Genomic DNA, 25,569 nt, shown 5'->3' on the forward strand with positions numbered 1-25,569 from the left:
CTGAGAGAGTGAAGGAAAAAGAGGCAGACCATGTTATTACATATGTAACTACAGTAATATGTTTAGGTTGTCCACAAGATAATAAAAAAGCGTTCCTTAAAAACAACAAAAAGAGATAGGAATGGAAGGAGAGGATAAACAACTCCTCTGCATCTAGAGCTGTTGTCAGGTTCAGGTATTTCAGATATTTGTCTCCAGAGGGAAAGAAAACTGGGGTTCCAAGCAGAGCAACTAGCTTTGCTATGCTGATTGCAGCAGTAGGCAAGCAGCAGGCAAGAACAGGAGAGTTTCCTGCTGAAATGAATGGAATTACACCTCTATAAAGCTGGGTGGAGTGAGAAGAATATGTCCTCTCCCCAACCCTCCTCAAGAGAAGGGGATTTCTCTGCAGACCAATCTAAGCCATAAAAAGAGGCCTACTCTTAGGGACCAACCTGCTAAAAACACTTAAAAAATATTTTTCCTTTCTAAAGAGATTGCTTTTTCATCCAAGAAGAGACAAATTAAATTGCTCCATTCAACTCCTTTCAGCCTCATTCTTTTTTAATTCATTTTGGCCTTGTGACAGCTTCCCTTTCCTACCCTGTTGCTCTTTCAGATCTCTTCTCTTACCCCAGCTAGCTGTCAAAATTCTTTTTTCTATCTCTGGCTGCTATTTAATGCCTTTACGCAAACCCCCCACCACAGGCTCTACCCCACAAGTCTTTTTTCCCTTGGTCTGTGCTTGCAGACTCTCATCTTACTAAAATACAATGGAAAAAGACCACTCCTTATTTTGGCTTCCATATTTATGCTACTGTTACAGAAATGGTCTGTTGAAAGACAGAAGAGACATATGGGTGTTTGGGTTTTCAAACTGCATAGCAGTATGCTTCAACATTTCACCACAAGTGCACCTATTAAAAATGTCTTTTTGGACTGTGTGCACTTGTGGTTAGCAGGTACTGACAGGTCTAAGGAACTGTTCCGTGTCAAGTAACAGTTTAAAGGCCCTCTGACTTCCCTGTGTTTTTACTCCTCCCTGCACTTCATTGCTTGTGAACCCTAAACAGAATTTTACCTTTTTCATTACCAGTTAATCTTCTTTCTTCCAATACTTTTACATAACATTACTGCAAAAGGCATATGATTGGGGAGAACACTGGAAAGCATTAAGCCCTACTGGTTCATCTGGCAGACAATTGCACAACTTCATTAACACTGACATGTTTGCAGAGATAAAATAATCAAAGAATTTTAAGTACTAATTTGACTGCAGAACCACATTCACAGTGACTGCTCATGAAAGATATCAGATAACTGTTTGGAAAGTACTAAATATTTGACTCATACTGAAATATGAGACTCATAGTGACAGGCTTCCTTTAGTATAATGTTTGACAACATGTAATAATTCAGTGTACCATATGCCTTCAAGTGAATTGTAACCAACTACTTTGATGTATGTAGGATATTGTGCTGGATAAAAAACAGACTGAAAAAGATTTATAGAAGCTCTTTATCGGAACATTGCATTGTCATTATATATGAGAATAGTACATTTCCAGCCTGCTGAATCAGACTTTTTTTTAATGGTCTTGTATGGGACCTGGATATGAAAATATTTCCCCGTACTTGTAAAGGTTTTTCTTGTCTGTGAAATCATGTGTTGAAGTATTCTTATGAATCACTTTGTTCTTGATTTATATCCCAGCTACTTCTCTGGGAGACTACTTAAAGTGAAAAACAGAAAGTTAGATTTTTTGATAGGTTTGGATTTTTGTTTCTTGGGGTTTGTTTCTTTATTTGTTTTCTTCCCAGGTCTTTGGTGCTAGTTCAAGTACCATATTTTTCCCCTTCAAAATACCCGATTTGTATGTCAAAGCTAATGGCCATTATTTTATTCAGTTGGAACTTGAGCATTATGATGTTATCCCACTATGACTAGCTGTAGGGATATCAACTGCCAGACATAAGAAATTTATTATCTTGTCTTTATGAAGTGCTTAGAAACTATTACAGAAGAAATAATGTCTCCAATCTCATTACCATGTTCAAATACAAAGTTAGTTTACAGGTGCCGTTAATTTTATGACAAGTCTATTTTTCAGTGAACAAGGATTACCTAAAAGGATAGTAGGGCATATCAACATTAGAGCCTTCTTAAATCAGGTTTAAAAACTACTTGTACAACCTTGACTTAATAGTGAATATCTAATGATTACTCAGTTAAGCAGTTGCATGGTTTTCCTCTGAGTAAACCAGTGACTGCAACTCTAGATTAGAACTTTTAGAAAATATCATCAAAACCAAATGAAAAATGAAATTACATTTTAAAAATGAATTAGTTGCTTCCCAGTTACACTGACTATATTTTATGAGTAATATGTACCACACTCGTTGACCCTAATGATACTATTTGTCACTTACTATCAGAACCACTAGTATTTACAAACATAAATATCACAAAAGAATGTAACGTCAATTATAATATATTTAGTTTGCTGGACCTACAAGGATACAATAAAAAAATATTGTGACTCAGGTCTTGAAACCCTTGAGCCTCTAAATCCATACTTAATGTTTCAAATGAATTGTTGATGCCCAGCGAGGGTGGACACTCAACCACTGCAGAAGTCAGAGCAAACTCCTTTCTTGTTAAGGAACTTAGCCATTTACTTAATTCTCGGTGCAAAACCTCCATCTCCTGGTTCATTTGTATCAGTCTTTTTTGAATCAGGATCATCAGGAAGAATCAGAGCATTTGGTGCTTGAGAGATAATGTCCATGTTATCTCATTGTGCTTTACTGTGTTTTAACTGCTACATATTATCCTTTTGAAGTTGTGATCAGTAGTATTAAAATGCAATACATAGTACATTCAAAACACAGCAAGCTGAAAGTGGAAATTGCTTCTGTACACAGTAGTATAAAACCATTGAAATGTTTTTAATAGTGCTGTGGCTCATTTTTAAAGAAAAATCCTTTTTTACAACACAGACTGGATTATAAATTCATGGTTTTCATATGAGAAGAGGACACTGTGATCCTTGACTAAAAAGACAGTTCATGGGGGATTAATGCTTGCCAAGTTAACTAAAAAGGAGCCCAAATTCGCATCAATTCAAACAGGAAACTGTTTTGTTTTCCTGTACTTCATTTCAAGATCAATTCTTTACCTCCAAGTTTGGAACTGTTTGGAATTAAGCCTGGCTGAAACACTTGAATGATTTTCTATTGTTTAAAAATAAATACAACAACTTTGGAATATTCTATAATAGAACTTCTGTGGTTACTTTATTCCTTAATTTTTTTTTAGTAGGAGAACAATTCTCCCTCTATCTTCCAGTTATCAAAAGCACAAGAATAATTCATGTTCCATTGATAGTAGTCAAATGCTTCTTGACTTTGTCTGGAATATTTTTCTTTTTCATTTTATGGTATTTCAAAATAGGAGGATTCAGAAATAGATAATATTACTATAGATATATAACCTAATTGCTAAGTACAACGAGTATATCACAAGAAAGGCATTACTTGGAAATGGCGTCAATCTTCCTCTGTTTTCAATTAAACCCAGGCCCATTCCCATGACAGTTTTCAGTTAAGGAGGAAGGAGAAGTACTCTCTATATTAGTAAAAGCCAAAATCTTAGAATGAATTCTTTTGTTGACATAAGTAGCCCTGCATGAGCAATATTTAGTTATACATTTGAGGTGCTTGCATGAAGCTCAGTGGGTGCAGATGGATGTATGTCTTTAGACCTATCACACAACTCTGTATCACAGAACCCAGGAACAAATATGTAACTGCTGCAGCCTTTGCCTTGAATGCTTTTCCTGCCCAAGGTAACTTTTTCTTTTCCAAGAAATCCTGCTGTGTGCTCCATTCCTGTCTGCATGTGATGAAAGAGCTGGCTGGTAAGTTGAACACAACCATGCTTGCAATCATAATTGCTGGAAGGGCTTTTTTTGTGATGATACATTCTCTTTCAACACTTCAGTTAGCTGTACAGGAGCTCCTTAGAATTTATGAATCATCCAGACAACTGCATCTGGTGGAAATGCAAGCAAAACATTACAAGTGATTTCATTATTTGCCAGCTTGTCGCATCAGCATAGAAAGAATAGGGTGGAAATAAGTTTCTGGTGAAACTTCTTTATCTGACAAAGGCATGTTTTGAACGGCATTCAATAGCTCTTTGGATTCACTGCACATCCTGCAGCCTGTCAGCACACCAGCCTTCTGTCCCTGAGTCTGCAAAGAGCTTGATCCTACGCTGATCTCATTCCCCCTTCATAAGCCAGAGAAAGGCCACCCTGGCTTACTAGACTTGAGAGAAATGAGGTTCAATGCCATAGCCATTTAAAACACTTCTGAGGTAAATGAATTTATGAACTACTGGAAACTTGGTTCTACACATGGAAGTGGATGCGGTAGTATTGTTACTACCATGAGTTGGCTGACATAGAATCAGTTTTCTTCAAATTGAAAGTACAAAGCCGTTGATAGATACAGTAAATTAGCATCACCATTAACAAAAGGACTTGCTTCTTCTGAGCTAGTGTGCAACAGTCCATATAAGAGAGTTCCTGTATAGTCCATTTCACAACTTCAGACCTCTGTTCATCCTGGAGAAGTTAAACAGTTCTTTGATAGTCTTTGAGAAAATAAGAAACTGAACAAATTCTGTAGCTCATTATTTCAACTCTGCTGAAGTTAAAGTTGTGAGAATAATGAATTTATTAATTTGGTGGCTGACAGGAAAAATTTAACACCAAAAATAATTTTAATCTGAAAAAAATGCTTTGCATTTTTTGATGAAATATAAGAAATTCGGCATTTTACATTTTCTTGACAACTTTTGGGGACAATTTCAAAAAAAGGCACTTGGAGTAAGTGCAAAATAATTTGGAAGAGTCAAAACTTTGTCCTCCTCTCCTCAAATGAATTTACCCTAATCGATCTTCAAAGTCCTGAGTGCATTTGATGGCATATAAGGCACAGAGCATAAGATTCAGACTGAAAATTTTCAGAAACAAGCATGTTTCCTCTCCCATTCCTGAGATGCTGCTATTCTTTGGTTTCGTGTACTCTGTCCATCCCTAGAAGCATGCATCTGCCTTAAATCAACTTCTTCAGGGCTGGTGGAGTTTTTTTTTTTTTTTTTTTTGGTTGGTTTTGTCTTCATTCTTATAGAAGTAAGAACAGAGTATCAAAGGAAAAGAGTGTGAAAGATTTTTTTGCATGGTCCCTTTTCCTGTCTGCAAAAACACAAACCTAGACAAAAGGACCACTGCTTTAAGTGTTCTATAGTGATATCAGGACAAACACAAAGCAGCTTTTTTTCCCCCTTCTTACCACAAATACACATTTATTATGCAGTGTTGCAATTCTATTTGACAAGTTCAGAGAAAATCTATTGTTTCACTCATTCCCTTACCCGTACCCCTCTTCTTCCAAACTGATTACACACACCCCAACTTACTGACTTCCCCCATTCAAAACGAGATACAATGGGTCCATGAAGCAAGTAACATTAATAGGAGAAATTGATTCTTAAGCCTCATATCTTAAAGCCTTGTTTAAAAGAGTTTTAACTTAATCATGTTACTGGAAATCCTTTTACAGACACTAGCATATGGCTTTTCTTTCTCTCTTTCTCTCTCTCTCTCTCTCTCTTTTTTTTTGGTATGCTTTGGTTTGTTTTTCATAGTCTTGAGTCATGACTCACAATAATGTGTTATTTCAGTCTATAATTTATTGCTATCTCCTGTAATACCTTTGAGAAGAAAAAGGACCATGGATATTCCAACAGAATAAACAGAAGTGAACTCCACTGAACGTAACCCTTAGGGCAAGAAGGAAACAGGCCTGAACATGAAGCAAGCGCTTCAAAACAATACAGGAAATATAGCCATGGATGTCTTTAAAGTGAACTAGTTAAAAGAAGCCAGTAAATGTAACAACTTTTTGGCAATATATGAAACTATACTGTAACTCAAACTTGATTTTCAAGGTGGCTTGTATTTTTCCTTTCAGTATGTCATATGCTAAGACCCTATGCAGAGAAAAAAACCTCACACTTTTGGACAACAGATGTTCTAAAAGTCAATGATTGCTTCTATAATCTTCTTGCAGCTTTTGTCTTTTTAGCTGCTTGAAGTTATGCCAATCTAAGATCAACCAAAGAGATTCAGAGAGAAAGAAGTTATGGATTGAATTATTCTAAGTAGAAGGAAATGTCCTCCACTCAATGTATGGAAAACACTAGAAGCAAGAAGATATTAAAAGGTAAATTTTTCCTCATTTGTATCTTTATTATATTAATCACTATTTTTGTTGACAGCCTAAAATAAAATAAAATAAAGAGAAATCAGACTCATAACAAAGTTAAATAATTATGAGGACGATATTTTTTAGTACTGTTCATGATTTTGGCACTGGGATGGGAAGCCTAGTTTATTTTTGAATAACAACGACAAAAATCATCAATCCTTTGATGACCGAAGCTTATTTTATACTTGGAAATTAGAACAAAATCTTTTGCAACTTGTATCTGTCACCATACACCTAATGGGAGTTTGTTTCTCAGGCTGATAATTTATTATTCATGTGAGACCATTTTACTCCATGAATCCCATCTCCAGGTAAACTTTTTTACCTACAAATAGATACCCACTCTGTTCAGACCACAGAAGAGGCTGAGAACTTGCTTGTATTGGAAGCTTTACTGTCCCAATGACATCTTCCTTGCTTAGTACTTATACAAGAAGAAAACCACACTGAAACAGAACTTACTGTATAGCTGTATTTTTTAATGCATTTTTTGTTTAAAAAATGTGGCATGTCACATATTGAACTTAGTATCTTGCACATAAATACTTAATAATTTTGAACTGAGAAAAAAAATGTAATAAATTAACACCATCTCATCTGCTCCTTTTCCCTATATGTAAGCCTTACATTGGGGGGAGGAGGTGGGGATAAGCTAAGTTTTACACTTCTATCACAGACTTGGACTTTAAAGCCATATAAAAGGCATTTAAAGTACCAGTGAATGACAACAACTAAGAATTTGTTTTCTGGAGATTAGCAATCCACAATCTGAAGGAGGGTAAACTGACAAAATGGGGGCACCCCTTGATAGGCCTCACCTCACCGATTTTTTACTGAAAGCACCCTTGGAGAATTTGTCCAATACAAAACAGAGGACAAGCTATGGATCATTCACCATGACCTGGGTCACAGTTGGAGAAATGCCTGTAGTATGTTAGCTTTGCTCTTAGACATTATCTGGTGTCTGAAAAGCCATAGCTGTTTTTTTCTATTACGTAACTTTTGACAAGGGGGTGGAAGAGGAGAAAGGGTTCCAACTTCCTTTTTTATTCCTTTCATTCAGTCATGTCCACTTTTAATCCCCAAAGGAAGAATTAAAATCAGACCATCTTCCTGATACCTGTTTGTTCAAGCAATATTACTTTATTTACAATATTAAAGTATTTTACATCAAAAGCTTAGTATTTTTAAATATCTTATTCTTAAATTGAATTCACAAATTTTCTTTATTCAGTTGCTAAGTCAATTTATTAAAGTATTAAAATTTTAAACTAATTAATATATTAATTTCAAACCTGTCATGCTTTGCATGTAAATCATCACCAGCTGTATAAATATTTAAAATAGTTAATTGCTGGGAGAATCTGTGGAGTCTTTAAACAGACTTCGCAGACGTTTTCATGATCCAAAAATCTATCATCCCAAATTCAGTGGTCAGCAAGAAAACCTGACTGAGTAAAGGCCACACATATGTTGATCGTCTTCCTAGGAAAAAAAAAAATTCTCCCTTTCCTCAATGGTCAGACAATTAAATTGAAGAACAAATTCATATCCTAAACACTACTTACTTAAATGATCCATCACCAAACTTTTCTTCTTTCATCACCAAGTTTTTTTTGTAGATTATCCATGTCACAAGAACTTTGGGTAAAGATTTAAAAATGGGTTCAAAACATGCTATTTGAACTTTGTGTTACTTAACAGCATAATGCAGTATGTTTACTCTCCAGCAGCAAGTACCTGGAAAAAGAGAATATAAGCACTTCAACTACAGTCACTTCTTGGAAACTCCTTTTCAGATCAAATAAGTAGAACCAATGCTTTTGATCCAAAGTTCAGCTCACAGCAGGGAAACCTTTCTCATAGATCAGTTGAGTTACTGGACTGACTTACTACTGCTCTGTAGATGATGGCAGAGATCGGCAGCAGCAAGAGAGCGTCACGGTACAGGAGTTCAGAACTGCTTTAAGAGATAGGCCAGTAACAAAAACCTAAATTTGAATATGCTTAGATTAAGAACGCTTTAATGTAGAACAAACTTTGTTGTTCCCTGATAAAGCATTTAGACATGTACCCCAGCTCAGTATTATCAACACAAAAGACAATAACTTATCTACTTTTGTTTACTCACCAGTGGTCTTTTCTTGTAAAATGTGTGACTGAAATGGGTAAAAGCTTGACCAAGAAATAACAACAAAAGGCTCACTGAATAATTTAATCAGCAAGTCTCAAAAGAAACTTAAAGAAAAATAGCTCAACTGCTTACAAGTGAAAAAAGACATGCTACTTTTGAAGGTTTTATCATATTAATAAGATTTAGCAACCCCCCCCTTTTTTTAACAAGCATTATAACTAACTTGTAAAAATATTTATAAGTTGGAAGAGGGGCCTAAATTGATTTGAAATTTCTTTTAATTGAGAAATTAAGATCAGATCACAGAAAGTATCAGAGAAATACTCCATATTCCATCTCTTCCTTGAGAGAATAATTAAATTAAGGTTTTTAAATTAAAAAAAGAAGTACAGCTACTTCTTTTAATCACTGAGATTGCTGTATAATGTTTTTAAAACAGCAATGGACAGAGTTGTTCCATAAAGAGAGGAGGAAGAAAAAAATGACACTATGAGATTTTTTTTTTTTTAAAGTTTCATATTTGCCATGATAATTACAAGAAGATTGGTAAGACTGGCATTACAGCAATATTCATAAGCAATGTTGGCATAGCTACCTGTAAGATTTAAAAGAAAAAAAACAATTATTTTAAATACTTTTGTCACTACATACAATTATCCTATCTAAAATTGTATGCTTTAGCAAGTACACCTTTGCTTTAAGGAAAATTTGTAAGTTGAAGAGATGCTTTAAATCTGTAGTATCAGAACTTAAACTTATTATGTGCTAAACATTCTGCACACCAAACCTCAAGTAAAATTTGCAGTAAGCAGGTGTTACACTCCCTAGAGGGAGGGAAGGAAGGGTTCCTTCAAACATCACTTACAGCAGCAAGCTAGAGCCATTGCTATACAAGGTAGCGTCTGTGATCTTTTTTCATAAATCAGAATGCCAAGAGGAAAACAATTGAAATGTACAGCGAAAAAAATAAAATCTCCAAAACAGCCGCTGCATTGTTCTTTATTCCCAATTTACCCAGCCAAACAACAGTGGATAACAGATACACAAGTGAGGTTAAGAGAAAGTAGTGTTGCTGATACTACAGGAACCATGCACTTTTAGGGATGCAACATACTTTCCAGTATAGGTATCTTCCTTCCCAGACCAGTCTTGTAAACCTGTCTGCAAAGTACCCTTCAAGCTAATTTCCCCCTCATACTTGCAGCTGAAATTTTCCATCATCACAGCTCAGAATTTTCCAGGGCAAGATTAGAATATCTGGATAGACTGAAAGAAATTCTTACAATTTCTGTTGCTAAAGCTTTAAATACTTCTGGTTTAAAGGATAAATAGGAAGTTTGACATACATTCATGGGTGGGTTTTCTGGAAGGGTGGATGGAAAGCAGGAGGGAAAGAGCAAAGGGACAGCTAGGCTCTGCTACTGAGACCTGCCGTTACTACCCCTGTGAAAAACTGCCTAAATTTGGAAGTTGAGATTGTAGTTTCTAGCAAATGTTCAGAAAAGGAAGAGTTTGATATCTAAATTACATAAAGATTCACAAAGCACTGGGCAAGCACCAGAGTTGTGAGGATGCCAGTGGCTTTTAGCCATTTCTCATCATAGCACAGGGTTATTGGTTAACAGTGAAACAGAGCTAAAAGCCTGAACTAATGTTGAATTACTTAGGAGGTTAAAAAGAAACAAAACAAGCCATATCAAAAAGAACCAAAACAGAGATAAGATTGAAGACGAAGGAAGTAATGCCACCAAGTTGCTCTGTGTGGGAAAGAAATAGTGGGGAAGGTCACAGAAGATTCTTGTCAAACACTGTTTTAATAATGTTTTGCGGTAAAAAGGGCTGATGAACCATGGAGTTGAGACAGACTTGGGGGTAGTGAGTAACATATGATCCAGACAAAAAACGTTATTAAACAATGAGAGCTACCTGTCTTTCATTAGTGAGAAAGCATATTTAAAATAACTTATATTATTCAACAAAGGGTGTATGCAGCCAAAAAAGTTACAGTACTCAGTTTAAAACAAACAAAATCCCTCTAAAACATCACAGGCGGCTGGAGTAAGAATGAGCTGCCAAACCAAATTCTTTGCAAACACTCTGGACACTCGCTAACATTTAAAAATTTGGTGTGTTCTAACTGAGCAGTTCTTTCCCTTTGATTCATGTCTAAGACATGACTAAAAGCTTGCCAGGGCTCATTGCAGTGTTCCTTCACTTTCCATTAGCAGTGTTTTGAGGCACATGACATAGTGGTTTACAGAGAAAAACGCCAATGCACAAAATTTAGATTTAGGAGAGACTGAAAGGAAGCATTTAAATTCTGTGTTAAAAAAACAAAAACAAACAAAAAAACCTCTGAACTAGACCAAACTGTGTTCAGTCTATGAACACAGTAGTCCATATGGACCCTGTGTAGTATACGTCTACATAAATATCTCTGCAAGGTAGAGATCTCTAGTGGACAAGAAATAAAGTGTAGTTGACCAGGGAGAAGCAATTTAACACTAACAGCTACATCAATTTTGGTAAAAGTAGACTTGAGGTTCCTGATGGAAGATGAAATAAAGGTTTAGTTAGGTGTGTCTGACATTGTAAGCATGTTTTTTTGATACTTAAAGAAATGAGGTGGTATAAAATGAATGCTCAGGAGAGTGTTCAGGTCATTAAACTGTGAAAATGCCAAACCAATTAGGACCATAGAATCATTAATGAGAAGTCTGAGTTAACACTTTTTAGTATGAGAGCACTACCTGAAATGAACTGGAAAATACACTTTCTGTAACTCCTGTGCCAGCAGTTATTGAAATACGCTCCACCACTTGTGTCTTGCTCTGGAAAGATTTAACTTCTGAAAAGAAGGAACAGTTGTTTTTTCCACTGCTCTCCTTTCTCACTCAAAATATTTTGGATGAAGAACCTGTACCTCCTCCCAACATAAATGGAAGCAAACTAGGTTTAAACATTTAAAAAGATATAAAGGTTTATTAAATGAATCCAGATTTGACAGATATTACATAAATTAAACAGCAATAAAATTTTACTAGGGTTTATATACAGATCACAGTGATTTTCATTGTGCAATGAGGGCTGACTTTGTAACTTCGAACAGTACTTATACATGTGAGCTACAACAAGCAACCAGCAACATATAACATTAGTCCAAGTTAACCTGGAAAGTCTAGCAGTTCAAACTGATTATGTAGTACATCAATACCTGCTACCACTATCACTACTTATTACACAGAGTATTTATAAAGCAGTCAGGTTTGCCATAGAAAAGTGCAAAACATGGAAAGTCTGTACACAGTACAGTACAAAAAGGAATCATGCTACAGTCATTGAAAGCTGAAAAATAATTCTATAGCATAGGAAGCACTGCATCACAACTCTTCTGAATGGCAAGCAGATGGGCTGAGGAACAGCCATATCTTAAATTGCTTTCAAAACTGCAAAATCCCTGTTCATCCATTTAAACATAGTTTAGTACCTATATTTTGATCAATTAACAATGACTTTTCTACAGTGGAAGATCACATTAGTTAAAGCTCAGTAGCACACATATTCATTGATCAAGCTAATTTACAGGAAAATCTACAGCATGTTCTCCATTTAAATCATGAAGCATTTTTACCATTTGGTTACAAGGCAATTGTGTTTACAATGCACATTTATTCACTTAAAACCTCAAACTGGGCAATTAAAAATATATATATATAAAACTCAAAAATAAAGATTGTTTTTTAATGTTTAACATTCTTGTTCACCAAAGCAGAAGGAATATGAAAGGCCTGTGGGCTCTTGCAAGAAAACAGTCCTTATGCAACAGTCTATATGCAAAAATACATGTTAACAGAAGCAACCATAATAAAATGAACGTCAGAGAATACCATACTTAAAAAAAAAAAAAAAAAGTGTTCTAGCTTGCTTAAAAAAAAAAAAAAATCCAGAGTCCTTAGTGCACTTTGTATCTGGAAACTCCTTATTTAGCACACAGACAGAACTACATTAGTGGTCCATGAAGTTCCAGCAAAGACTTAAGATAAAACTGACTCACTTGTGCAAATAAATAAAACAGGTGGATAATTACAGCTCATTAAGTTCAAGACTGCAGAGAAAATAATTGATCATTTAAAATAATGCTTCAAACTTTTTTTGTTAAGTATTTTAAATTAAAAAATGTGGAAGGAGTTTTGTACTAGAAAGCATATCGACGAGGTCAGTAGTTAGGTATATTTACTCATGGCTGTGGAAACAATGTAAAGTCAGTGGATCAGCATAATTAATAAGATTATATTTGTTTCTTTAGTCTCTATCATAATGTGTGTCAGTGCATCCACTGCCAGCAATGGATAAGATTCATAAACAGAAAGAAAAAACACTATCTCCTGTTGTTCAAGCATTCAAAACTTCTAACCACTAATGTGGCACATTTATTCAGATGCTACTTCATTTATTCAGCTTTGAAGACTTAAACACAGTCCAGGTTTTAACTTTTGCAAAAAGAACTTGATATTTAGGATACTTGCTTATTGCAGTATATACATCTTTAAATAAGAAACTGTTTTTGCAGTACTCAGATTCCATACAATACTGTAAGCTTACAAAAGTAGAACTGTAGTGGCTTCCTTTAGACACTGCAAGTTGTGTTTTTATGTACTTCAGTTTCTCTAATTGACTTGGAGTATTTAACTCCAAGGATACAGAAGAGAACAATGTATCTTTACCATGTTAAAATGATGATTCTCTATGCATTTCCTGTACTTTATTATATATTCTTATACAGTTTTCAGTGAGTGGCAGCTGGGGCCATCAACTTGTGGCATTTGCATAACATTATCAAGACAACTTTTTGATGTTCCAGAATTACCGCTTTGAAATGTCATGATTTTGTTACACAAAGAAAAGCAACATTTGCAGTTCTGCAAAAAGTTATACAATCTCTTACAAATTTGTACTTCTTATAGAGAGATAGCTCTAAAGACCTAGAAATTGCAACTCTTGAAGTACATCTACTATTTTCCTACACTTCTGTACTATTTAGAGCTTGGCAACAAAAATGGAGGTAACTTTTCTACCAAGAAACTCCAGCTATAACTTTGTCAGAAAATTACTGACACAGTAATTTTATTAGTTGTTACCAAATATCTACTTTTAAAGCATGCAGAATTTAGTTCAGAAAAATTAATCTTTGGCCTGGATTTCTTATGGTATTTGAGAACAAAAATATGGAGAACAGTTTGTGGGGTATACGATCTACTTAAACAGTTTTAAGTTTTATATAGAATCATCAAAGAAGAACTCCAGTGAACTGATGTGCTTTTCAAAAAACACATTTGGTCTAAATATAACAATTTCACTAAAAGTCATCAAAACCCACAACATCTAAAAGAATGCATTTGTGTTTTGAAATCGAAGCACTTCAAAATCAATTTCCCTATATTAGCATAAGTATCACAATATGAAACAAAAAAACCTGAAAGATATCCTGATTTGTATACAATCTACCTTCATCTTTATGTATATTCATATACATAGATACATACATACACACATAGTGATATTTGGTGCTACTTAAAATGAAGCAATATTGCAAATATTTCCTAAATTCAGTGTACTCAATCTGCCAGAGCCCCATATAGAAAGCTGTTAGTATAGGATCAAAGAAAGACTCCTTACATCTAAGGTTTCAACTCTGTACATATGGAAATCCTGGCAGTAGAGATTTTAGAACATTTCTAAACGTGGAGCAGAGGATCGGCTCTAATACATATTCAGTCTTCTCCCTGATATTCAGAAGTGCCAAGCATTCAACAACAACTGCTTCAATAATGAAAAGAGTCTGTTATGGCTCGTGCTTTAAATTTGGAGAAGACAGAGAGAAAACAACTCCTGTAAGATTCACTCTGGGAACTTATTAGAGCCCTTTTATCAGTATGCACTGAATTACATGTTTACAGAGTCTTTACATGAGTAATCTCTTTTTAGACAGCGTATCATTACTCAATATCCTGGTTTGTAAAGAGACATCACTGTAACAGAACTTCATGAATTAGCCAGTCAGATGTTTCTTAAATCAACAATAAAATATGCCCTTGTCTTTCTGCTTTCAAGTACTATGGTTGCAAGTGTGTGAGGCATTGGTAATTTTAGGTACAAATCTTTTTTAAAACTTAATTATTTTTATTTTTTACAAAGAATTATAAAATGTATATAAGATGATGAAAAACTCATTTATCCTTTTAAGATTTTTATCCCTAGAGAACTTCTTGAAAAACATTATTTGAAAAATAAAAATCATAGACTCTGCAAAGTACAAAAATTTACATCTTTGCACAGTTCCTGTGCTTTAGTTGTACTGTATTCATTATATACATATATACTAATTTGTGCTTTTAATTACACAAGTTTATACTAAACTTATAAAATTAAGTCAGAGATAACTACGCAAAAAGGATCTGGGAATAGCAGGAAACTCAACAAAACCATAAGTTAAAAAAAAATCTAAAATATACCATTTTAGTAAGCCTACTTCAGAGTAGGCTATCAATATTACAATTTGCTAAACTAACGCCAAATGTTTACAGCTAAAAATGAGTTTTGTCTGCCTCCAACTCTTTAAATATTTAGTATGCATATCTGAATGCAGTAACATTCTCATCCACATCAAAAAAGTCTTCATTTACGTATGAACTCATTTGTCTTCAGACTTGCTCTTAGCACTTCAGTTTCCTTCCAGTTTCTAATACAAAAATAACAACAAAAAAGAACACAAAAGACAATATTGAGCATGTAACTTGGACAAATATCAATCCATCACAGTTTAAAAAAAAGACAGAATCCAGGGTACAAAATTACTCTGATGATCTTTTTTCCTCTAGCTAAATTTTTGGTTCTTAATGTAAACATCTCGCAATCAAGAACAATCACATTTGCTTATCTGTCAAATCAATCTAGATCTTTGCTTTTAACACACTATTTAAAAGTTTTAAGGACAGAAAAGTTTACATGCCTGTACCTGGAGAACTCTTGATCATTGTAGAAATAGCAAAGCCTGTGAGATAAATTACTTCTGTCATCCAGTAGACCTACTTTAAAATATTTTACAATATATTATTTCAACCGTTTCCTCTACTTTATACTTTTATATATACTAATATATACTTTTATACTTTATATGTTCTTACACTGACCAATTCACACTGGTTTTAACAGCTATAATAAAGCACTAATCAGTGTTATGAATCAGAAGATGCAATTTCTGCATAAAGCTCTCACTCACAGAACTGAAGGGTTTTGAAGAGAACTCCTGATATGTGGACATACCTTGTCCAGTGTGGATGTCACATTCAGAAGTTCTTGAAAATTTCTAGATCTTTAGGGGGTACCGGAGGTGTTTTGTTCCAGTCATCTTCAGGATAAGCTTCAAAATTGGATGTATCCCCATCATTGGATACTTTCGGCACTATAGGAGGCTAGTCAGAACAAGCAAAACAAAAATATAAATGGTTTCTCAATCAGCCACTTTCCATCATATTATTAAAGAAGAAATTTTGTGAAAAATTGATTTAAAAAAGTGATACAGATTTATGAAAATTCACAGCTTTCACCAATAATGAATGGCAAAAGAGAGAGAAGCCTGTAGCCTGTGGTTAAAAAACACTTTTATAATACAGATACCTATTTTATTTAGCCCTCTAATTCTAGCTGCTATGAAAATAAAAGATAACTGCAAAAGAATTCATTAAAGTTCCAAGCATGTTCTGTTATAGCATAGTCTGTCACTCTCCTTTCCCCTCCTACCCTCCCCTTCAGCCAACCAGCAAAAAGAAACATAATCACGTTAGGCCCCTTTCTCCTAAAAAGAAATGAGTCCTCTTGATAGCAGTGTGGGTAAAAGCTCTGTAATTGAAGGGGGGGAGGGAGGAGAAACCCACACATATCTTTCCAATTGACTGCTTTTAAGGAGGTTGCAATAACTACTGCATGCTTCTCACTACCTTTTTTCTAGTCTAGCAATGAATTCAAGAGGGAAAAGAAAGTGCTCAACTGTAAAAATTGTGATTTCACAAGGATGTCTGCAAAAGAACCTGACATTCAAATGACACATTTTCACAGTTTTACTTTCAAAGGACTTAATAAGTATCTTATGGTGTTGATAGCTTTTGCAAACATCAGACCTCATGTAATTACATTCATAAACCCTTCTCTTTCACCCTCTTCCTCCTACTGCCATATGCTTTATATTTTATTAGAGCATTTATCTGAGTTGAACTTGGAACAAAAATTTAAAGCCTAGAGTAAATAATTCCCACAGATTTTCAGTGGAAAAAAACAAAACAAAACAGTCACTTCACAATAGTTATTTACAAAATCCTAAGAACTTTAAATTAAATCCTGTATTATGTAATGCAAATCAACTTCACATTAGATAAATAAAGTAGGGATTTTTAAACTTGTTTATAGCAAATGCATCATGTAAACAGACATTCAAATAAAGTAATTCTACTGCATAAAAAGGCAAAATGCATATATATAAATAGCAATGTGCTCAAATATCCACACACGCTCATACACAAACAATAGGCAAAAAAGCCTCAGCAAACAGTTTAAATGAATGATAATATCTGGTTGCCACGGCCTATAGAATATTTTGAAGAATATACCTTCAGTTTTCTTTGAGGTACAGCGTCCCAATCTATAGACCTGAACCATCGATGTCTCTTCACATCATCTGCTCCATTCTTTAAAGAAAAAGGAAAATAAATGTTTAAAGAAGTTGCATATATGCCAAAACATGTATTTCATCACAAAAACTGTGGCATCAAGGCAGACTAAAGGTCCATCTAACCCTATATTCTCTATCAGGTGGTAACCAGTAAAAGATTCTATAGGACAAGTTCACAGTGTTACTTCCTACCATCTCCTGAGTTCCAGCAATAATATCCAAATAAAATTTTAACTTTTTTTTAAAGCATTCTTCTGATACAAAAAAGATCAAAAAAGGCTTTCTGTAGGAAAAATATTACAAAAATATTAATTTGACCACAGAAAATATTACTTTGGCCTAAAATATTAATTTATTTCTACAGAAATATTAATTTGACCTAAAATGATTTAATATATAACAAATTCAGAAAATTTTGTATCAGGTCAACGTAAATCAAAAGACTGTTCAAATCTCTCAATTTGGCTACTGATCTGGTAAAAAACTAACAGACAAGCAAAGAAAACCAAACCACTGTTGTACACAGTTCAACCATTCACTGCAGTTCTGTTCACTTCTGTTTTCTCCAGTGTTTTAGAGAATGTCTCTTATTCACATATAACTGAGGGTTGATGGTGTCTTAAACTTATGGCTAAGAAATGCTTAATTCTAGGACCTACATATATATCAATATATTTAAGGAGCCTGAATGACTGTTCATCCTTTACCTGCTTCAGCAATGTGCAACATAATTCATGCTTTAGGCTAAACAAAAAAGCTAACAACCCCCACCCCCCCAAGTTCTACCATTCTCTGCCCAGTGAAATGGAAATTTTAGCTGTTTTTAAACACCTAAAGGATTAAGCAAGCTAATTTAGGTATCTGTAACACTGTAAGCATCATAACAAGTCAATGAATATAGGGTTAACTTACTGTGCTAGAAGGGTAAATTAACCTACCCTTAGTTTTGTGTTGCTCTGGATAGTCTGTCACAGTATCTGTGCTAGTTCACAAACAGCTAACTTCTTACAACGCTACCAACCATAACTACAACTTAGCTGCATAATCACATCAGCTTGTAATACAACTGTCCTCCTCTTGGCATCAGACATAGCACCTCATCAGGACACCTGACAAAATACGCAGGATTGCTTTGTGTTGCTCTTTGACAAATCAGATACAGATGTATATTCGAGGTAGGCTGAGATGCTACCTGATCCTTGTGAGCATATTTTTGACTAGTAAGCCACTTCCTCCAGAAGTCTACAAGATGACACCAACAACAATTCTTCCTGGCAGAAGGAAGACTATTTGACTGTGCTTAATCAGCCCAACCACCAAACTATCAGGACAAAAATGACCAAACATCACAGTACAACACCAACCTCTATGTGTCTAAGTAAATATGAAGCCTCAAATTTGTTTAGTGCCCCTTCTGGGGTTAAACACCTCCAAAGGAAGAACCAAATCATTTGGGTTCTCTCAGTCCTACAGGGTTTACATTAGACCAGAAACACAGTGCTCAGTCTTCAAATCAATCAATAAACAGGTAGTGGGCTTTGGGGGCAGGGGGAAGAGGCAGGCAGGGGCATGAGGAAGGGGGGGGGGTGCACACGTCTGTGTGTGCACAAATCAAATACAGATTAATCCTGATGGTATGAGTAAGATTTTCAGAAACACAGTTAAATTTTGCATTTAGGACAGCACAAAAAATCAGGTATGGGAAAATGTATCTCAGTTTTGTGCTTACAGAAATGAACAAAAAACATAAGAATTTTTCTATATCTTTCCTATAGATTTCTTCCAACCCTGTGCCTTGTTCTGCATGACATAGCACTTTATACTGACCTTCATATTTCCTAATCGTCTTGTCCTATCAACCACAAGCAGCTTCTTAATAAGGTCTCTGCAGTAAAGAAAATATTATACATTTTGTTAAACAAAAGCAAATTACATTTGCTGCCATACAAATGTTACAGAATGTGAGCATACTTCCCTTTGACTAGCTAATACTGTGTATAATTTACCCAGCCATTTCTTTCATACTTCAAAACAGTTAGTTAAGAGTGAATGATAAAAAGGGCAAAAGGGGGTAACCTGGTCTAAAAGGAAATAACAAGATTTATTCCAAGTCTCTTTCAAGAAGCTACACTGCAAAGGAGACAAAACCTGTCTCTCTCTCTTTTGTAGTACTGTATCTTTCTTAGCATTTTGCTGGGCTTTTCAAATTTCAAAACATATCTCAAATCTATTTGCAGAACATAACTATAAAGCATATCAAAATAAAAACACAGATGTAAAGCTGCACCTCCAATTTTATAAATTCATATTTAAGTTTCTGTGATAGTTAAATATTCAGAGAAACCACATAAGAGCTAGTCATCTGCCTAAAGCTAGTAACATTCACAAGTTCTCATTTCATTGCAAACGAAAAGCCTCCTTTGAGGCTAGTTCATTGAACAACTCTACATGAAGCTATATTAACATTTTAAAAGATGAAGGTAAGTTTAGAGACAGAGGACTTCATTTGTAACAGCAAAGTACTTTAAATATCAAGCACCAAACAACTCCAATATAAATCAACATGAACACCACAGATATTGTTGAGTTAAATCCATTACATATGGGTTAAGAGAAAATCTGGCTGCATAGTTTTATAAGCAGTTACTTTGTATCTCAAAGATTATTTCGCTATTTACGTTCAGCACAATGCAATTTTGCTCTCATTGCATAAACTACCAAAGAGAGGAAAAACAGAACAGTTTAGCCATCCTTCCTGTTTCTACAGCCTAAAATAGACATAAAAAAAATACAGTACTGCATGAAACTCTGGGGAACTAAAGAACATGGTAAATTCTGACTTTTAACCATGCAGAAGGCTTTGAAAAAAAGAAAAAGAAAGCAGCTTTATTAACAGAAGAAAGGCAAGCAAAAAGGGCATATCTGCCTTCCCCCTACCCCAAATTGTAACACCTACCAGTCTCCCCCCCAAAAAATATTATGTCATGTACTCTAGAAATCACAAAAGCATACACATAAAGAATATATGAACTGAGACAGAATGTGTTGGACTGTTTGAAAAGCTGTCATATTTGGCAGGGATATAATTCTAAAACTCAACTGGAAAATATTCAATTGCCAGATAAAAGGAGAATAAAAAAAGTCAAAGCAGAAAGCAATTTTCTAAACTCTCATGATCATTCCATCCAATCAGCGTTTGGATTAGATTGAATCATGTGACTGAATCCTTTTACGGTCACCCTCAGAGAAATACCTCCTTCTAGTTCTTTACGGAGAAGACTACTTTTTATAGAGAAGACTACAATAGCTATAATAAAAATTTTCAATTAAAGTAGGACTGAAAAGCAATCCAGAAACCCAGAACCAGATTCACAGACCATATGATCAAAATTAATTCATGAGGTTTGCTTCTCCTATACAACTAGAGAATATGCAACAGATGATTCTTGGCTTGCTTTAAAGATTCATCTTGGAATTGCACAGCTATAGGATGAGCTTACTCAGTGATACCGTGTTATCACTGAAGAAGAACACACCTGCTGCATTCAGTAAAACAAATAACCATTAAGCCACATCAAGTAATAGCTAGTTTATTGTTTCTTTATTACAGAGTTTCCCAAGTATAGTTTAGAAATGATCATGTTAAAAATCAATACAATAAATACACTGCTGTATGTATACATATTTATATGTATATATGGGGGATGAAATTCTATATCAAGGTATTCCCAGACCAATGACCATTAGGCTGCTGTAGCACTGACATTATGTTTTGCACTTTCCAAAACTGTCTTTGCCAAGAAGAGTTTACAACAGCAGGAAAGAAAAATGAAACAGAACGGAATAACTTATGAACTCATGAGTGGCCAAAGAAACAGGTGGAATATCAATTAATACTTTGTTTTACCAGAAGTGACGTAGTGCAAAACTATGCCAACAACCTCCTATTTCAGAACTACTAGTTGGTTAACTAATTATCATATTCATGGTAGAAGAGGGTCTTCAGAAGATATTTGACCTAATGGTCAAATGCATTAAGGACTCCATATATACAGAATAATGGACTTACAGAAAACATCTGATCAAACAGTAAGAAAACTAGCAAAAGGGACACAGTAGAGAGCAATGTGAGAAGAGGCTAACTTAGGCCAGAAGAAACAACAGTTATACAAGATCTTATAATATATTAAGAGACAATGAATGTCATATGATAGAAAGGAAAATTAAAGTGGCAAAAATTCAAAAAATAAAATAGCAAGGTGGTGGTGGTGAGAGAGCAGAAAATTTTCAGCTAACAGGTTGTGTAGTAGATCTTGGTAGAAAAGCTTTCTCAGGGTGCAACAGTAACTGCGGGGAAAACAGCCTGGCTGCCTAAAAGCAGACAGTTAAAGTTCAGTTCTTCCAAATACTGGATTACATTAACATTTTAGACATAGCCTGGATGTGACAGATAGAACCCAATATATTCCCCATCCCTGCTGAGATACCAAGTGATAGGAAGAAGGGAATGAAACCAAAGGGGATAAAAGGAAAGGGAGAAGCAGACTGACTTATTAGGACAAGACAATATAACTTAAAGCACTAAGTTAATGGTGCAGAGATGTCAAAGACCATCCATTCATTTCTGCATGTTGTGGTTTAAAAAAAAGGGGGGGGGAGATGGTTGGAACAAGAGATGCATTATGCTAACAGTTTTCTGTAGAAAGAAGCTGAAGCCGTGCAAGTGGATGAGATCACCCCAAAACAAGTTGTAAAAGGTGAAGAACCTAATCCAAATCCCATGAGATCCTTTAAAGGCAGGCGCGTAATGGGAATGAACTTCCAAGCACACACTGAAAGAACATCTAGATGATGAAGAAAAACTGGGAAAGAAGTGTAGTAACAACTATGTTGATTAACATTGCCTACACTCCATTGATGGCCACATCTAGACTGAACATCAAGATCTAAATATACACACTGACTACCACAACTAGAAAACTTCATAGCATCAGGCATCCTCTAGATAGTCCAGATCAGTAAGTGTTGGTCTGTGAATGTTGAGTATGAACAGATACTAAGAGCACCCCTACATTTACATGTTTTCACCATGTTAGACAGGATGTTAGTAACAACAACCTACTTTGAGCTGTTCATCTTTCTGCACACTCTCATAATTTAGTACACACAGTATGTTTGGAGATACTCAGTTTTTCCTAAGAAAAATTGGGTTAGGAAGACTAGGCAAGGAGACAACACTAAATTGGAAACAGCATCTAAATAGTAAGTGAAAGCTCTGTTAACAACACGCACAAATATGACACACTAATCAGCCTAAGCTGATGTAAACATGCTTCATTCAGTGCAACTTATGATTCAATGAAGGCTTACAAAATCCTTCCTGAAATGATTATTTTTGCAAGAAGCTCTTTACCAGAAAGTAGAATTCATAGAAGTTCAGAGAAAGTGAGACAGATGCTATTAGATTTGCCATACAGCATTTTGTCTATCTACCTAGCAGTTACAATAAACAAATCCCATCTCTGCAGGGCACTTCCATCAAAACACCTTGAATGATAAACCTGGGTATGTAAGAGTAATTTCCTGTCCTCATTCAATCATTTGTGCCTCTGAGGAGAAACTTCATGTTAAAACTTGTACTTCCTCTGTTACAATATTTACGTTAGCACGGCTAACAGAGGCAGCGAACAGACGCAGCAGTTTGCGCAGCAGTGTCTGGGCTCTGCTTAGAACTTCTGAGGACCTTGCTGGAAGTTGTGGGGGCTTTCTGGGGACCCCCGAGGAACTTAAAGGTGATTGCTGCTAAGAGGAAAGGCAGCTAGGCAAGGACAGCTACAGGAGGCCTTAACTTCTCCTGGGAGAAGCTCTAGCTAGGTGTAGCTGCCACTAACAAGCTCTCTTGGTTGCCCCTGATTAGAGGGAGTTGGGGGGTCTTTGATCCAGGTGGCCCTGATTAGGGTGGGTCAAGCACCCTGCGAATCAGTGCTAGGGAGAGCCCTATATAAGAGCCAGGCCCAGAGCACAACAAACAGAGGCAGCAAGCAGATGCAGCAGTATGTGCAGAAGGGTGCAAGAAGGCACCTTCACTTCCAATCAGAGTAGTGTACATTTCCTCAGATATGGTTATGACATACCCCAGTAGCTGTTGGAGTCACTGCATCAGTTGTGTCAGAGGCTGGGACCCAGACAGACCCTCTGACAGCTGATGCAGCTCTACAGGTCTCAGGCTGCAGGGAGTGCTTAGGGCCTCCCCAGGAGGCCTGGGCTGACAGTCAGCTCTCCTGCAGGAGGTGTGCTGCTGTTGACAAGTTGTGTCGTCAGGTAAGGGAGTTATGGGAGGAAGTCAGTAGGCTGCATAGCATCTGAGAGGATGAGCAGGAGGTAGACAGGGTATCCTCATAAAGCTCCAGGAGTCCCAGCCCCCCACAGCAGTGGAGTTGCTGGAGGGCTCTGCCGTGTGAAATGGTACATCATAACACCGTAGAAGGAAGCTGGAAACTGGTCACTTCTCATAGGAGGAGAAAGGTTCTTACTCCTCCTGAAGACCTACAATTGATAAAGAGGTTTAGTGCCCTCCAGGCTAACGAAGAGCTGGGCATGGCTTCAAGGGAAGCAACTGGGACAACAGACCCTGTGCCTTGCGGGAACACCTGGAAGAAGCAGTGAGTGATTGTTGTGGGGGACTCCCTGCTGCAGGGGATGGAGACACCTATCTGCCAACCTGACCTCTTGTCTAGAGAGGTTTGTTGACTGCCAGGGGCTTGAATAAGAGGTGTCATAGAAAGACTGCCAAGGCTTGTCCACATGTCAGACTATTACTCTGCTGCTCTTCCATGTGGGCACTAATGATACCAAGGGCAAATTGGAAACCATCAATCAGGATTTCAGAGCTCTGGGGATGGTGGTCAAGGGTCTGGGAACCCAGATCATTTTTCCCTCAATCCTGACAGTGAGGGGGATGGATGGGAGGAGGAGGAGTAGACAGATTTTCCAAGTTAACAACTGGCTGCGCCGCTGGTGTTGGCAACAGGGTTTTGGTTTCTATGACCATGGGACCCTGTTTGAAGATTAACAACTGCTGGGGAGAGATGGGATCCACCTCACTAAGCGGGGCACGTGGGTCTTTGCCAACAGGTTGGCCAACCTGGTAAGGAGAGCTTTAAACTACGAAAGATGGGGGAAGGGGAGAGTTATAGTGACAGGGTAGTTGGCAAAAGACAGCACAAGTCAGGACGCCTCCAGCAGGTGCGCGAAGCCAAGGAAGTACACAGAAGACAGGACTATGGGGGATCCTCTTGCATCCCTCCTGGGAAACCTGAATGCTTGATCACCTCTCTGAAATGCCTGTACACCAATGTACATAGCATGAGGAATAAACAGGAAGAACTAGAGATGTGTGTGCGGTTGCAGGGCCATGATCTCATTGCAATTACAGAGACATGGTGGGATAGCTCGCATGACTGGAGTGCTGTCATGGATGGCTACATGCTTTTTAGGAAAGACAGGCCAGGAAAGCGAGGTGGTGGAGTTGCTCTTTATGTGAGAGAGCAACTGGAATGTATCAAGCTCTGCCTAGGGGTGGATGAAGAGCGAATATAGAGCTTATGGGTAAGGATTAAAGGGAAGGCTAGCATGGGTGACACTGTTGAGGGTGTTTACTACAGGCCACCTGATCAGGATGAGGAAGTCAATGAGGCCTTCTACAGACAGCTGGAAGTAGCCTCACGATCCCAGGCCCTGGTTCTCATGGGGGACTTCAACCACCCCGATATCTGCTGGAAAGACAACACAGCTAGGCACAAACAGTCCTGGAGGTTCCTGCAGAGCATTGGTGACAACTTCTTGACACAGGTGGTGGAGGAGCCAACAAGGAGAGGTGTGCTGCTGGACCTCGTACTAACAAACAAAGAAGGACTGGTGGAAGATGTGAAGGTCGGGGGCTGCCTTGGCTGCAGTGACCATGAGATCGTGGAGTTCAGAATCCTGCGAGGAGGAGGCAGGGCACCAAGTAGGATCGCAACCCTGGACTTCAGGAGAGCAAACTTTGGCCTCTTCAGGGACCTACTTGGAGGAATCCTATGGGTTAGGGCCCTAGAAGGAAGGGGTGTTCAAAAGAGCTGGTTAATATTCAAACATCACTTCCTCCAGGCTCAAGAGCGGTGCATCCCTATGAGTAGGAAGTCAAGCAAAGGAGGTAGGAGACCTGCATGGATGAGCAAGGAGCTCCTGGCAAAACTCAACCAGAAGAAGGAAATATACAGAAAGTGGAAAGGGGGACAGGCCACTTGGGAGGAATATAGGAACGTTGTTAGAGTATGCAGGGATGCGATGAGGAAGGCTAAGGCCCATTTGGAATTAAATCTGGCAAGAGATGTCAAGGACAGCAAGAAGG

General features: G+C 36.8%; 1 protein-coding gene across 2 annotated transcripts in view; it reads right to left on the bottom strand.

The window, feature by feature from the left end:
- Positions 1-11,406: 11,406 nt before the first annotated feature.
- The window catches only part of PRKX (protein kinase cAMP-dependent X-linked catalytic subunit), a 62,693-nt gene continuing 48,530 nt past the window's right edge, over positions 11,407-25,569 (bottom strand). For both annotated transcript variants that reach the window (XM_067296197.1, XM_067296203.1), the window contains 4 exons: positions 19,005-19,062; positions 17,116-17,193; positions 15,776-15,924; positions 11,407-15,191 (listed from right to left, as the gene is read on the bottom strand). In XM_067296197.1, the coding sequence (XP_067152298.1) occupies positions 15,799-15,924; positions 17,116-17,193; positions 19,005-19,062 (262 nt within the window). In that variant the 3' untranslated portion in view covers positions 11,407-15,191; positions 15,776-15,798. The remainder of the gene's footprint in view (positions 15,192-15,775; positions 15,925-17,115; positions 17,194-19,004; positions 19,063-25,569) is intronic.

Source organism: Apteryx mantelli, chromosome 1, assembly GCF_036417845.1.
Source record: "Apteryx mantelli isolate bAptMan1 chromosome 1, bAptMan1.hap1, whole genome shotgun sequence".
Lineage (NCBI taxonomy): Eukaryota > Metazoa > Chordata > Aves > Apterygiformes > Apterygidae > Apteryx > Apteryx mantelli.